Source organism: Etheostoma spectabile, chromosome 3 (assembly GCF_008692095.1).
Source record: "Etheostoma spectabile isolate EspeVRDwgs_2016 chromosome 3, UIUC_Espe_1.0, whole genome shotgun sequence".
NCBI lineage: Eukaryota > Metazoa > Chordata > Actinopteri > Perciformes > Percidae > Etheostoma > Etheostoma spectabile.
This window is the reverse complement of record NC_045735.1, coordinates 34,570,507-34,585,193: the sequence shown is the minus strand read 5'-3', so window position 1 is coordinate 34,585,193 and position 14,687 is coordinate 34,570,507. Positions and strand designations below refer to the sequence as shown.

Sequence of the window (14,687 nt, the reverse complement as noted above, 5' to 3'; positions counted from 1 at the left end):
CAAGTATGAGAAGATATAGGGGACCCCAACGAAACCTAACTTTATTTAACTAGGCCTAACTTTAAATAAGGTTGCAGCAGTTCTGAAATATCATCATGATCTGATGCAAAGGGTTGTGTAACAAGTTTCTCTTATCACTGTTTGTGAAAGACGTGCAATATGTAAATTATAGTCAGGCTGTGTCTCAATGCGCTACGTGCCTCTTTGTTAATATGCTGTTATCTATTGTAACCACATTGTCCGCTGTATGATTAAGACAATATATCAAGTGTTAATTGTGCAGCATTTGAGTCCAGGGAAAATATCCCTGTGGAGACGATAGAGGAGGCTATGGCCTGCAAAGTGGTCTCCACCAAACAACAATCACATATGTTATCTGTTAATTTAACATAAGTGTACTGCCTTTTAACAACAAAAAACAATTGAAAATACAAGAAAATTTGTCAGATGTGAAGATGTAGTAAGTAATCAAGCGGTGGGTTATATTTAGGATTACAGCACAACAACGCATCGTTCTCAACCCGGAGAGTAACATATGTCTGACGAAGATAAATGACCTCTGAACCTTCAACCTACTCAAGAGTACCACTGATCAAACGGCAGGATTTTTAGACTCCTGTGACCTTACTACCAGGTGACAGCAAGGTCAACGTGTCAGAAAAGACGAACTGGAAAGCAGAAGGTGAGATTGTCAGATACAGACAAAAAGAAATCACAAGGTCAGAGGGTCAGCTACAGTATAAAGGTCCATTTAACATTTAGAATGGTAACAAACACACATTACAGGGATTAAAGACTGGAAACGGCTTTGAAAAGTAGGGACAAATGGAACTGAGAAATCAACACTACGGCTGCAAGTAACAGTGATCGATTAATCTGAATGTTGTTTTCTCTTTTAATATTGGTGTCATCCTGGACTCCACCCTCTCTTTCCATCCTCACATCAAGTCCGCCTTTTTTCACCTTAAAAACATCTCCATCCCTCTCTGGCTCCATGGCAGAAACCCTCATTCATGCTTTCACTTGGACCACTGCAATGGAGTCCTGTCTGGGGTCCCCAGCAAAACCTTAGTCAGGCTCCAGTAGGTCCACTCTGCCACCAGGGTCCTCACCCACACCCAGACCTGGCAGCACCTCACCCCAGCCCTCATCCCCCTTCACAAGCTCTGTTTCCATCCACACGTTTCATCTTATTTAAAATTAAATTAAATTAAATAGAATGAAAAATGCTTTATGGAAACAATAAAATCCGATGGAATTTCATCATTGGTCTCATCAGATTTTATCTTGATGATATTCTTCTTATGTGAAAAACGTAAAATGTCTCCAACCAATCAGATGTCCCAGTCTGACCCTAAAAAAGTGTGTGATGTCATCACCACAGGTTCTTATTGGCTGTAAAGCCGTTGGATGGAAACACACTTTCACCAGATTTATTCTCCGGAGGTTTTACCAACTTCAGATAATTTGATTGACAACTTGATGGAGACTTAGCTCCTGGCTCCCAACCAAGTCCCGCATCACATATAAAATCCTCCTTCTCACCTCCAACCTGCTATCACTGAACGCTACGCAGTCCGCTACCCAATAGGATTTTTATTCAATCCGAGCACAGATATTGACTTGTATTACTCGTATAATACTTGTGCATTATACTTTGCAAAAAGTGCTTTATCCGTACCGGATACTCGTTTCAGCCGAGTATCCGGCTCATCTCTAACAAACATTGAATTGAATTGAATTGAAAGCCTTTATTGTCATTGTACCAGTACAATGAAATTTGGAGAGCAACTCTCTAAAAGTGCACACATTAATAACACATACATAAATATACAATACATTAGTGCAAGTCTGAGTGTAGGTTGAATATGGTGACAGCTTTGGGTAAAAAGCTATCCCTGAGTCTATTGGTTCTGGCCCGTATTGACCTGAAGCGCCTGCCTGAGGGCAACAGGGTAAAGAGATGGGAGCCGGGGTGGGTGGTGTCCCTCAGGGTGTTTCTGGCCCTACTGAGACAACGGGACTTGTAGATGGCAGTCAAAGAGGGCAGAGGGCAGCCAATTATTTTTTGTGCAGTGTTTGTCACCCTCTGCAGTCGCTTCCTGTTGGCCTCCGTGCAGCTGGAGTGCCACACTGTCACAGCATAGGTCATAGGTTTAAACAGAGAGTAAAAGAGAAGATAAGCCTCCATATTTGCACACACACACACCGGCAAAAAACGGCTATGAAAAACATATTAAGGTTGGAGCTGAAACCATAAATAAACCAATGGGTAAGATATTAGTCTGGTATGGGATAGCAGAAAGGTCTGGCAATATCTCAAATTGGGCTACAGCCAACGATTATTTTCATAGTTGATTCATCTGTTGATTATTTTCTCGATTAATCGATTAGTTGTTTGGTCTATAAAATGTCAGAAAATGGATCAGTGTTCCCCAAAAGCCCCAAAACGACGTCCTCAAATGTCTTGTTCAGTTTCCTGTCCCAGAGGAGAGAGAAGACACTAGAACATATTCACATTTAACAAGCTGGGGTCAGAGGAATTTGACTTTTGTTTTCAAAAATGACTCAAACTGGCAATTAATTTAGGAGTTGATGATGAATTTAACTATTTAAAGCTTGCTCGTCAAGTAAAGACTGCCATGAAGGTTGAAATGGAAACCAGTCTCTCCATGCAAGCACAGAGAATATTATCTGATCTATAACCTCCAAGCCAAGTATGAGAAGATATAGGGGACCCCACTGTAAACCTAACTTTATTTAACTAGGCCTAACTTTAAATAAGGTTGCTTGAGGCTGCAGGCGTTCTGCAATATCATCATGACCTGATCAAATGGTTGGGTAACAGGTTGCTCTCATCACTGTTTGTGAAAGACGTGCAATATGTAAATTATAGTCAGGCTGTGTCTCAATGTCTCTTTGTTAATATGCTGTTATCTATTGTAACCACTATGTCCGCTGTATGATTAAGACAAAATGTCAAGTGAGCAGCCAGGGAAAATATCCCTATGTGGACGATAGAGTGGGCCATCACGTTATCTGTTCACTTAACACAAGTGTACTGCCTGTTGACAACAAAAACTATTTCCTAGAGTGTACCAGTTATAAGAAAACTATTTCTCAGATGTGAGCTGTAACCATATTTGCCCACTGTGGTAGGACTTACTGTAAATATATATATAGAAGCACGTTTAGCACCGTTCTGCAGACGTGCAATGCAACGTCTAATCTGACACTTTGCAATTCATGCCTATGTGTTATTTTTGACCATGTATGGAGATGTTTCTCTTGCAGGTTTTTAGAAACCGCCCCTCAGATGGAGGATAATAGGAAGCTGAGGACGGGGCAGACTTGTCTTTCAGAGACGTCTTGGACATCGTGTTGAAGACCAAGTTCGGCCCAGTTGATCTTTGATTGCTTTAATTTCAGTATTTCAGCCTCGTAGCAGCGATTTTACTTAATCGTTTGGGACCATTTAACCAGTAGACTGCTGCGGTCCACAGAACGTCTGTTCTAGGACTTCCTGCAGCTTTGCACCTGAGGTTTCTCCACCAACACTCCGGTAAGTCAGAATGAAATCCCCACCTCTGTTATATAATTATTGCATTACAACCTGGTGTAACAGCGGTAATAAAACAGGAAGCTGTAACTGGGTGTAACTGATGATGTAACCGTGTTTCAGGGAGTCATGTGGAGGATCGTCCTGGCGGTCGGTCTGCTCTGCTGGAGCGCTGATGGACAGGTGACCTGCAGAAACCACAACGGTGGAGCAGTGGACTGGTGAGACCACACTCAAAAACTACAACAATGGGCACCCAGACAGCTGAGTGGGTTGAGCAGGTGCCCATATACAGAGGTTTGCTCCTTGACGCAGCGGGCCCGGGTTCGAATCCGGCCTGCGGCCCCTTTGCTGCATGTCACTCCCCCTCTCTTTCTCCCCCTTTCACACATCTATATCTGTCTGTCTAATAAAGGGGGAAAAAAACTACAACGATTGGCGATATTTTTTACTCTTTTCTGACCTTTAATAGAAAAATAGATTTGTAGATTCATGGAAAAACGGAAAAACTAAATCCATAATGAATATAATCATAATCGCAGCCGTAGTCGGTCGATCATTTTTACAGTTAGTGAAATAATCAATTAGTCTAAAAATGATCATAAAATAGTGAATAACTACTTCCCCCACGATGCAAAGTGACGACTGTAAATGTCTTGTTTTGTCTGAGCAACAGTTCAAACCCCAGAGAAAATGAATTCAACATCATGGAAGAGAAAGAAAATCTTCAAATCATGAAAGCTGATTAATCATACCGCTTCAAATCATGAAAGCTGATTAATCATACCTCTTCAAATCATGAGAGCTGATTAATCATACCTCTTCAAATCATGAAAGCTGATTAATCATACCTCTTCAAATCATGAGAGCTGATTAATCATACCTCTTCAAATCATGAGAGCTGATTAATCATACCTCTTCAAATCATGAAAGCTGGTAGTTTGGCCCACAGCTTCAGAGATGAATGGATTAGTCCTCAACTATTATATATTATGGCCAATCTTCAAATTATTAATGACAAACAGACAGTACTGAACCAACGCTGCCTCGTGTTACACAAGTTACAACTCATGAGAAAAGCTAACTGTATGAGGAACACACACACACACACACACACACACACACACACACACACACACACACACGGCAGCTGCTTATCAGATAAACATTCACACACTGGTGTCGTGAAGAGTTTTACAGAGAACAATAAAAACAGAGCATGCAGATGTGTTCAGGGTGTAGAGAGAAGTCTGGTCCCCCTGATTCATAGATTAGATGTTTTCTGTTTATGAGTCTCTGTCCTCTCTGAACATCGATGTCTCTCTTCTCATCATCAGGTACATCATGTACAAGGCCCCCAAACTGAATAACATTGAAACTACGGGTCTGGAATATCTTTACATTGATTCAGATGGGAAGATAGAGACCTCTAAAGATCACAATAAGCTCATTGATAATCCTGTTGGTGTCCTGGGAAACACCCTGAAGCCCCTTTTTACCACATCAATGGTGAGAATCCTGCTTTATCTGCAGCTCTGTTTGTATTTTGATAAAAATGAAACCATGTCTCAAACTGATGGAAAGATATTATGGTCTGTACCACAGATGGGGACTCGAGTCTGAGTATCGGACTTGAGTCGCAAAAATAGCTGACTTCAGACTTGACTCGGACTCAAGTTTCGAGACTGGCCAACAACCTGTTTTCATGCAATCATTGCTTTTTAAATCGAAATGTTTTCATGTATTTCTATTTTCTTTTATTGGCGCATATACGTGGGGAAACGTAGGATGAGCTGCGTGTCCCCTGCCCTGCCTGCTATATGTTTATCTACACACACGCACATATTAAAAAAAGGCATTGAGGATGGAGACATCAAGTCCTCCTGGAGTTGTGCCTTTTGTCATCAGTTTTGCTTTCTTGAACAAGGAATACCCGGTCCACCAAACACTGGGCCATCTTGACTGTCTTGATTCTGCACAAATCTCCATTACTGTGGTCCTATTTACTAGTTCATTAGTTCATCCATGCGTGGCACAGCAGATCAGTGTCTCCTGCCGTGGAGACGCTGGCCTCACTAACCTCCCCTCCTCTGAGTCAGAGCTCCCTTGCGGTGGACTCAGTTTCACTAAATGTTATTACATCCCCGAGTTTAAACTGCTTATTGTGTAATGTGGACTGCTACTGGTGTGGCGCTTATTCTATTCTCTTGATTTTCACTTCGACATTAGACATATTTTGAATGAACAGACGTTAAAGCTCATGTTGCAGGTTACATTTTTTAGGTTAAACGAATTTGTGCAATTTGCTTGTTGGTAGTAAATATTTGTTATTCATTGTATTTGATGGTGTTGGACATTGCAAAACTAAAAATAAGAAAAGTAGGCACTATTTTACAGTGTTTACTTTTCCCCCCCACAATACATCGCATGGTCTTTGGTCTTTTACTATTAATAGTCTATGGTCTCGACCGAGTCCAGGTGACTTTATTATGTTCATAATAATATTGGAGGAAAAAATGAGAAACAGCTTAGACAGGATGTTGTTAAGCTTTTCATAAGTTTAGACCGCTAGCTAACGCTACGCTGCGGAATGTTAGCTTAACAGCGTTAGCCTAGCCTGCTAGGTAAATATTACAACGGCCTTTGGTATTGCCTATATATGCGTCCATGTTGTCAACGTGCGGCACTCAGCCCCCGGCTGAGTGCCGCTGCGTTGGAGTTTACCCCGGTGGACGAGAGGGTCGCCTCCCTACGCCTGCGGGTGATGGGGGGGAAAACTCTGACTGTTGTTTGTGCATATGCACCAAACAGGAGTTCGGAGTATTCGGCCTTCTTGGAGACCTTGAATGGAGTCCTGTATGGGGCTCCAGTAGGGGACTCCATAGTTCTGCTGGGGGACTTCAACGCACACGTGGGCAATGATGGAGATACTTGGAGAGGCGTGATTGGGAGGAACGGCCTCCCTGATCTAAACCAGAGTGGTTGTCTGTTGTTGGACTTCTGTGCTAGTCATGGATTGTCCATCACAAACACCATGTTCGAACATAGGGATGCTCATAAGTGTACGTGGTACCAGAGCACCCTAGGCCAAAGGTCAATGATCGATTTTATAATCGTTTCATCTGATCTGAGGCCGTATGTTTTGGACACTCGGGTGAAGAGAGGGGCAGAGCTGTCAACTGATCACCATCTGGTGGTGAGTTGGGTCAGGGGGTGGGGGAAGACTCTGGACAGACCTAGTAAGACCAAACGGGTAGTGCGGGTAAACTGGGAACGTCTGGAGGAGGCCCCTGTCCGACGGACTTTCAACTCACACCTCCGGCGGAGCTTTTCGGGCATCCCTGTGGAGGCTGGGGGCATTGAACCTGAGTGGACAATGTTCAAAGTTTCCATTGCTAAAGCTGCGGCAGCGAGCTGTGGTCTTAGGGTTTTAGGTGCCTCAAGGGGCGGTAACCCACGAACACCCTGGTGGACACCGGTGGTCATGGGAAGCCGTCCGACTGAAGAAGGAGTCTTTCCGGGGTATGCTGTCTCGGAGAACTCCAGAGGCAGTTGCAGGGCACCGACGGGCCCGAAGGGCTGCAGCCTCTGCCGTGACGGAGGCAAAGCAGCGGTGTGGGAGAAGTTCGGAGAAGACATGGAGAAGGACTTTCGGTCGGCACCAAGGTGCTTCTGGAAAACCGTTCGCCACCTCAGGAGGGGGAAGCGAGGAATCATCCAAGCTGTATACAGTAAGGATGGGACGTTGTTGACCTCAACTGAGGAGGTAATAGGGCGGTGGAAGGAGCACTTTGAAGAACTCCTAAATCCAGCTGACACGCCCTCTGTGGTAGAGGCAAAGCTGGAGGATGATGGGGGATTGTCGTCAATTTCCCTGGTGGAAGTCGCTGAGGTAGTCAAACAACTCCACAGTGGCAAAGCCCCAGGGATTGATGAGATCCGTCCAGAAATGCTGAAGGCTCTGGGTGTGGAGGGGATGTCTTGGTTGACACGCCTCTTCAACATTGCGTGGAGGTCTGGGACGGTGCCTAATGAGTGGCAGACCGGGGTGGTGGTTCCCCTCTTCAAAAAGGGGGACCAGAGGGTGTGTGCCAATTACAGGGGTATCATACTTCTCAGCCTCCCAGGTAAAATCTACTCCAAGGTGCTGGAAAGGAGGGTTCGGCCGATAGTCGAACCTCGGATTGAAGAGGAACAATGCGGATTCCGTCCTGGTCGTGGAACAACGGATCAGATCTTTACTCTCGCAAGGATCCTGGAGGGGGCCTGGGAGTATGCCCAACCAGTCTACATGTGTTTTGTGGATCTGGAGAAGGCGTATGACCGGGTCCCCCGGGAGAAATTGTGGGAGGTGCTGCGGGAATATGGGGTGAGGGGGTCCCTTCTCAGGGCCATCCAATCTCTGTATGACCAAAGCGAGAGCTGGGTCCGGGTTCTCGGCAGTAAGTCGGACTCGTTCCAGGTTCTGGAGGGTCGACCTCCGCCAGGGCTGCGCTTTGTCACCAATCCTGTTTGTAACATTTATGGACAGGATATCGAGGCGTAGTCGGGGCGGGGAGGGGTTGCAGTTCGGTGGGCTCGGGATCTCATTGCTGCTTTTCGCGGATGATGTGGTCCTGATGGCATCATCGGTCTGTGACCTTCAGCACTCACTGGATCGGTTCGCAGCCGAGTGTGAAGCGGCTGGGATGAGGATCAGCACCTCTAAATCTGAGGCCATGGTTCTCAGCAGGAAACCGATGGAGTGCTTTCTTCGGGTAGGGAGTGAGTCCTTACCCCAAGTGAAGGATTTTAAGTACCTTGGGGTCTTGTTCGCGAGTGAGGGGACCATGGAGCGTGAGATTGGTCGGAGAATCGGAGCAGCCGGTGCGGTATTACATTCCGTTTATCGCACCGTTGTGACGAAAAGAGAGCTGAGCCAGAAGGCAAAGCTCTCAATCTACCGGGCAATTTTCGTTCCTACCCTCACCTATGGTCATGAAGGCTGGGTCAGGACCGAAAGAACCAGATCCAGGGTACAAGCGGCCGAAATGGGTTTCCTCAGGAGGGTGGCTGGCGTCTCCCTTAGAGATAGGGTGAGAAGCTCAGTCATCCGAGAGTAGCTCGGAGTAGAGCCGCTGCTCCTTCGCATCAAAAGGAGCCAGTTGAGGTTCGGGCATCTGGTAAGGATGCCTCCTGGGCGCCTCCCTAGGGAGGTGTTCCAGGCACATCCAGCTGGGAGGAGGCCTCGGGGAAGACCCAGGACTAGGTGGAGAGATTATATCTCCAACCTGGCCTGGGAACGCCTCGGGATCCCCCAGTCGGAGCTGGTTGATGTGGCTTGGGAAAGGGAAGTTTGGGGTCCCCTACTGGAGCTGCTGCCCCCGCGACCCGATACCGGATAAGCGGATGAAGATGGATGGTTGTCTACATAATACCTGTAGCGTTAGAGCACCTTTTGTACCATAATTGTATTGAATGAAATAGTAAGCTTTGCTACTACGAGATGTTTTTTTTTTTGTTACGTTACACACAAAGCTATCTGGCTATAGTTAGCCTGCGTTTGCTAGCGGATATAGCTAACGTTGCGTAGCTAGCCAGCAACTTCGGCAGTAGAGTTTCGGTAAGCTAACCACGACAGCGTTGTCGCCCACAATCAACCTGCAGTGATGTTTGAAATGGAGACACGCAGATCGTTTATTGACATTGTTTTCATTTATGACGTTAAAGACAAAGGAAGCGTAGTGTTCGCGACCTGGAGGGACGTGTCCTACCACACGGCGGCCTGGAGGGACGCGTCCTACTACACGGCGGCCTGGAGGGACGTGTCCTACCACGAGTCGGCTTGGAGGGACGCGTCCTACCACACGGCGGCCTGGAGGGACGCGTCCTACTACACGGCGGCCTGGAGGGACGCATCCTACCACGAGTCGGCTTGGAGGGACGCATCCTACCACACGGCGGCCTGGAGGGACGCGTCCTACTACACGGCGGCCTGGAGGGACGCATCCTACCACGAGTCGGCTTGGAGGGACGCATCCTACCACACGGCGGCCTGGAGGGACGTGTCCTACCACACGGCGGCCTGGAGGGACGCGTCCTACCACACGGCAGCCTGGAGGGACGCGTCCTACCACACGGCGGCCAGGAGGGACGCGTCCTACCACACAGCGGCCTGGAGGGACGCATCCTACCACACGGCGGCCTGGAGGGACGCATCCTACCACACGGCGGCCTGGAGGGACGCGTCCTACCACACGGCGGCCTGGAGGGACGCGTCTTACCACAAATCGGTGTGAAAGCCGAGCTACATCTGCGGCGAGCAGTCTGCAGACCGGGGGAATAAAGTTCAGATTCTCTCACAGACAACGGACTCGGACCAGCCTTAAATTGATGCGCGTTGTTCTTAAATAAAAAGAACATATGTTAAATTACACTGTGTTTGTTGTTGTTTAACCAAACTTCAAGGTTTTCTGAAAAGACATGTCTTTTCCCATTTACCCACGTCCTAATAACAATATAATTCAATATGTTTTAGGGAAGCCATAAACCAACCATAGGGGTACACACTAATACTGGTCACTTATTTCTTACACTACATCTGGAGTAAGGCTATATTGTCATGGAGTTGCTCAAATGTGCAGTACTAGTATTACTGTAGCAGTGGTAACAATAGTGGATTGGTGTTTGTATTATTTCCAACACTGCAATTATGAAGTATCACCATATCAAAGACTTGTGACTTGACCTTGCCCCTCAAAGGCTCGAAACTTGACTTGAACTTGCCCCTCAAAAACCTGAGACTTGACTTGAACTTGCCCCTCAAAGACTTGTCAACATCCCTGGTCTGTACTACTTATGAAGCATCTTTCATCAAAAAGAACTCCATGTGCTCTGTTGAAACTGTTCACCACATAACAGATGAGTAGATATGTAACTGAATCTGCAGCGGTAGATTTGGTACCTTCCTGTTCTCTCTTTGGTTTAGCTGCAATTATTAAAACATTATAATGTTTCTTCTCTTCATTCTGCATCATTTCTAGCCAAAAGACTTTGGATTCATCACCTACAGCGATCAACCTCCAGGATGTAATGCTCCTGCTAAGTTTGGCCACAGTAAAGGTGAGTAGAGAAAGCATCACTCTCACAGGAAACATCTCTCTGAACCGGTGGGTCCCGGTCGTGTTTCCGTGACCAGAGAACACTGCTCGCAAGATTAGGACTTAGGTACCTCCATTTAGTGCATAGGGTTGGAAATAAGATATTTCAAAATGTGCACCACCTCCAGTGTCCACTATATGGTGCTGAAAAAACAATGATTCCAGAGTTCTCTGTTGTTTGTCTCTGTGTGCTCGTTGTGGAAAATAATGTAAACAGGGAGCGGCGTGTCAGAAATGCAATACGCGTGACATAGGTCCCCTATCAAGACCAGGCTGATGTTGGGAGTCCCTCTAGTGGACACAATATCTAACAACAACCACATGACTGTAGTGGCATTGACAATGCATAAGCCTGAGTCGTGTAGTACATATTAATAAGCTGCAAATGAGCATTAAATATTAAAAGAAATAAATGAAATGTGATCATATTATTGAAGGAGACTGACAGCTCTGGATCATAGAAACACATTCAAGTGAACTAAATCAGAGCAGCGACAGATCTCACTTGATTATCTGTAAGTTTGAAATAGTAAAATAGTCAGTAAATCTCACATTAAGACTTTAAAAACAACAACCAGCCAATAGTTGTCTCTCTATCTGGTGGTGATTCAGGACTTGTGATGATGGATAAAACCAGAACAGGAGTCTGGCTCCTACACAGCGTACCACAGTTCCCTTTCAGAAGAGATAATAACTTCTACCCATCCACTGGAGAAGCGAAGGCTCAGACCTTCATCTGTGTAACATTCAACTACGACGAGTTCCAAAAGATAGGTAATGTTCTCAGTAACATTTTCATATTTATGGTCTTACTGGTGGATTTGAACATGATGTTAATGTTGTCTTCTTGTATTATTTGAAGGTGATCATCTGCTGCACATCGCAGCGTTCCCGTTTGATCATCATGTTCCAGCTGACTTCCATAAAGAGCTCATTGATGTTACAGAGAGGACAATAACACCAGGAGAGAAGGTGCAGGACCTGAGATCCGCAGCAGGAGCATCATTTCGTAGCATTGCTAAACACAACATTAATGGTAAGATATCTGCATGTTGGCTCGGATTAGATGACCTAACTTAGTAAAGACCAAGTTACAAAGAGAAGAGAGATTTTACTGTGGAAATCCGATGTGATGTGAACTGGTTGAGAGAAGCTTTACTGTAGGTTTCCATCAGCATGTTTATCATAATGATTCATTAATTATCATTACAGCCTGGGACTTGTTGGAACTGGTTAGATAAAAGTCCAAATTTTAGTTGCCCGGATAGCTCAGTTGGTGGAGCAGGTGCCCATGTTAGGGGTTTGGTCCTCGGAGCAGTATCCCGGTGTTTGATTCCAACCTGCGGCCCTTTGTCATTCCACTCTCTTTCTCGCCTTTCATTTATCAGCTGTCCTGTCAATAAAAATAATCTTTAAAAATAAAAGTCCAGATTTAAATGTGTGTAGCTGCTGAAGATCCCTGACTTCATGCTTCAATATCTTCAGAAAGGAAACCTCCCAAAGTTTCTCATCAAAATATCCGAGACTGTGTGAAAGCACACCATTAGAAATTAAAGGTGCTCGGATCGGGATTTCTGGGTCCGATCACCGATTGGTGGAAGCAGTACTGGTTGATAACGATCACCGGGTCTATTTGAAGCCTTCTATTTATTGTGTCATATATTTAAAGAAAATAAAAAAGGCATCATGTGTAAAGTATTTCAGGCTTGTCCTGCTGTAATGAACTGAAAGTAGCAGCCATGACGTAACACATCTTTAGAGAATATATCAGTAGTTGTTTAGCTTTTTGTCCCAGCTCAAAATCTAAAAAATGTCCTTTCAATCGCTGCAGTAACGATTTTTCTCACGAGTAGTGCGTCATCTGATCGGCTGATCTGATTGGCCGGTATGGAGACCACCGACCAAACTATTTAAAGCCGTTATCGGCCGATCACGACCAGTGGCCGATCCATCAGAGCTCCCTTATTAGAAAGGTTTTCAGTCTGTGAATGTCAGGAAAAGCTGCCTCACATGTCGAGACCATAACACACACTGACTATTCTACTTTTTCTGTAGAGGACGTAAAGGACAAGGACCCAAAAAGATTCGGTAAGAAAATGATATTCTTCTCAGTGAGTTTAGTTTTGTTTTATTCTTACTTTATATCTTTCTGAGTAATATGAACACCAGCAGGGACCTGTCTGTAACGTGGCTCGTGTGTTGATCTTGCAGAAGGAGATCTTTACCTCGCTATTGCAGAGGAATACAACACCGATGTGAAAGTCCAGACCTGGGGCCGCCAGCATAAACGTGAAGATTCCTACTGCGGACTAAAAGAAGTGTTGAATATTCCATCTGTAAAAGCTGACCTGGGTAACGGGGAGGTTAAGTGGACCGCTAGTAATGATCACTCCAAGTGGTGTGTATCTGCTAATGCTAATAACCCTTTGATCTGTATCGCTGACGTGAACAGAGCCATCAGCCAGTACAAAAGGCCGGGGGGGGCACTGTGCTTCGAAAACCAACCAGCAAGCGATCTCTTTAAAGGCTTATTGATGAAAGTGACCCTTGCTCCCGGAAGCGTCCCCGTCACCCCTCCTGTGACTCTGATGATGATTTATAGGATTAATAAGCTTCTCCATGGTTTGGGTCTCAGTGTGTTGGTAGATCACTTCTGATTTACAGAGACTCATGTAGAACATCTATCGTTATGTTTGGTATGGGCTCAGCCCTCTGTCAAGATTATTATTAACATTAGACCTTAAAATATGGGAACATACTGTAGGTCCTAAAACATAGGTCCGTTCTTGTTCTTGTGTCCCTGACCTAACGGTCCGTTCTTGTCCCCCGTGTCCCTGACCGAACTGTCCTGAACCTAACGGTCCGTTCTTGTCCCCCGTGTCCCTGACCTAACTGTCCTGAACCTAACGGTCCATTCTTGTCCCCCGTGTCCCTGACCGAACTGTCCTGAACCTAACGGTCCGTTCTTGTCCCCCGTGTCCCTGACCGAACTGTCCTGAACCTAACGGTCCGTTCTTGTCCCCCGTGTCCCTGACCTAACTGTCCTGAACCTAACGGTCCATTCTTGTCCCCCGTGTCCCTGACCGAACTGTCCTGAACCTAACGGTCCGTTCTTGTCCCCCGTGTCCCTGACCTAACTGTCCCGTTACTGTCCCCTGGGTGATCTACGGGACTTTACAAGATACAAGCCACACATTATTTTGCGCGAAAATTGGCAATTTTTGCGGCCAAAGTGCGGCGTATTTGAAAAAATGCCAAAATACCCCGAAACCCCTAAATATCGGAAAATATGACAAAAAAATATGGAAAAAAAGTTACGAATTTTTTTTTAACCAATTTTAGTTTTAAGGTTTTGACCCAGAAAAACAAAACGTTGCATGTTGACAGGAAGACAACACGAGGGTTAAAGTGGAACATTTTAATGTTATTGCAGCATTTTATCTCTTTTATCACATTAGTTTATTCCACTCTTAAAGTTCTGATTATTGAACTTCTTGTTGCATTCATGAAGGATGTTATGTCTTTGTGATTCTTCTATATATTTTCATTCTCCATGCCGTGATGAGAGATGATACCACAGTCACCCTTGTATCTGTTCAATATAAATATAGTTATTAACATTATTATCATTATTATTATTATTATTAACATCTGGAAAACTGAGTTTCTACAATTAATCCTGCAAAAGCACCACTTTAAATCTGGCGCTCACCAGAAATGCTCATAAAGTTTCTTGGAAATGAGAATTAAGCATGAATAGGCATAAAATATGTGCAGTCGCAACAAAGATAGGATGGAAGGGAGATGTCTCACTCTGGAGATACAACTAGAGAGATGTCTCCCTCAGGAGATAAAACTAGAGAGATGTCTCACTCTGGAGATACAACTAGAGAGATGTCTCACTCTGGAGATACAACTAGAGAGATGTCTCACTCTGGAGATAAAACTAGAGAGATGTCTCACTCTGGAGATACAACTAGAGAGATGTC

General features: G+C 45.1%; 2 protein-coding genes across 2 annotated transcripts in view; one reads left to right on the top strand and one right to left on the bottom strand.

Moving 5' to 3' along the window:
• The window catches only part of lmbrd2b (LMBR1 domain containing 2b), a 32,544-nt gene that overhangs the window by 15,469 nt on the left and 2,388 nt on the right, over positions 1-14,687 (bottom strand). The gene's annotated exons all lie outside the window — the stretch shown is intronic.
• Positions 3,463-13,315, top strand: LOC116685817 (deoxyribonuclease-2-beta-like). Its single transcript, XM_032510776.1, is given in 9 exon segments — positions 3,463-3,562; positions 3,683-3,780; positions 4,897-5,068; positions 10,582-10,660; positions 11,311-11,472; positions 11,561-11,734; positions 12,754-12,786; positions 12,910-13,224; positions 13,227-13,315. Coding segments are annotated over 8 exon segments (1,101 nt in total). The 5' UTR covers positions 3,463-3,562; positions 3,683-3,688; the 3' UTR covers positions 13,301-13,315.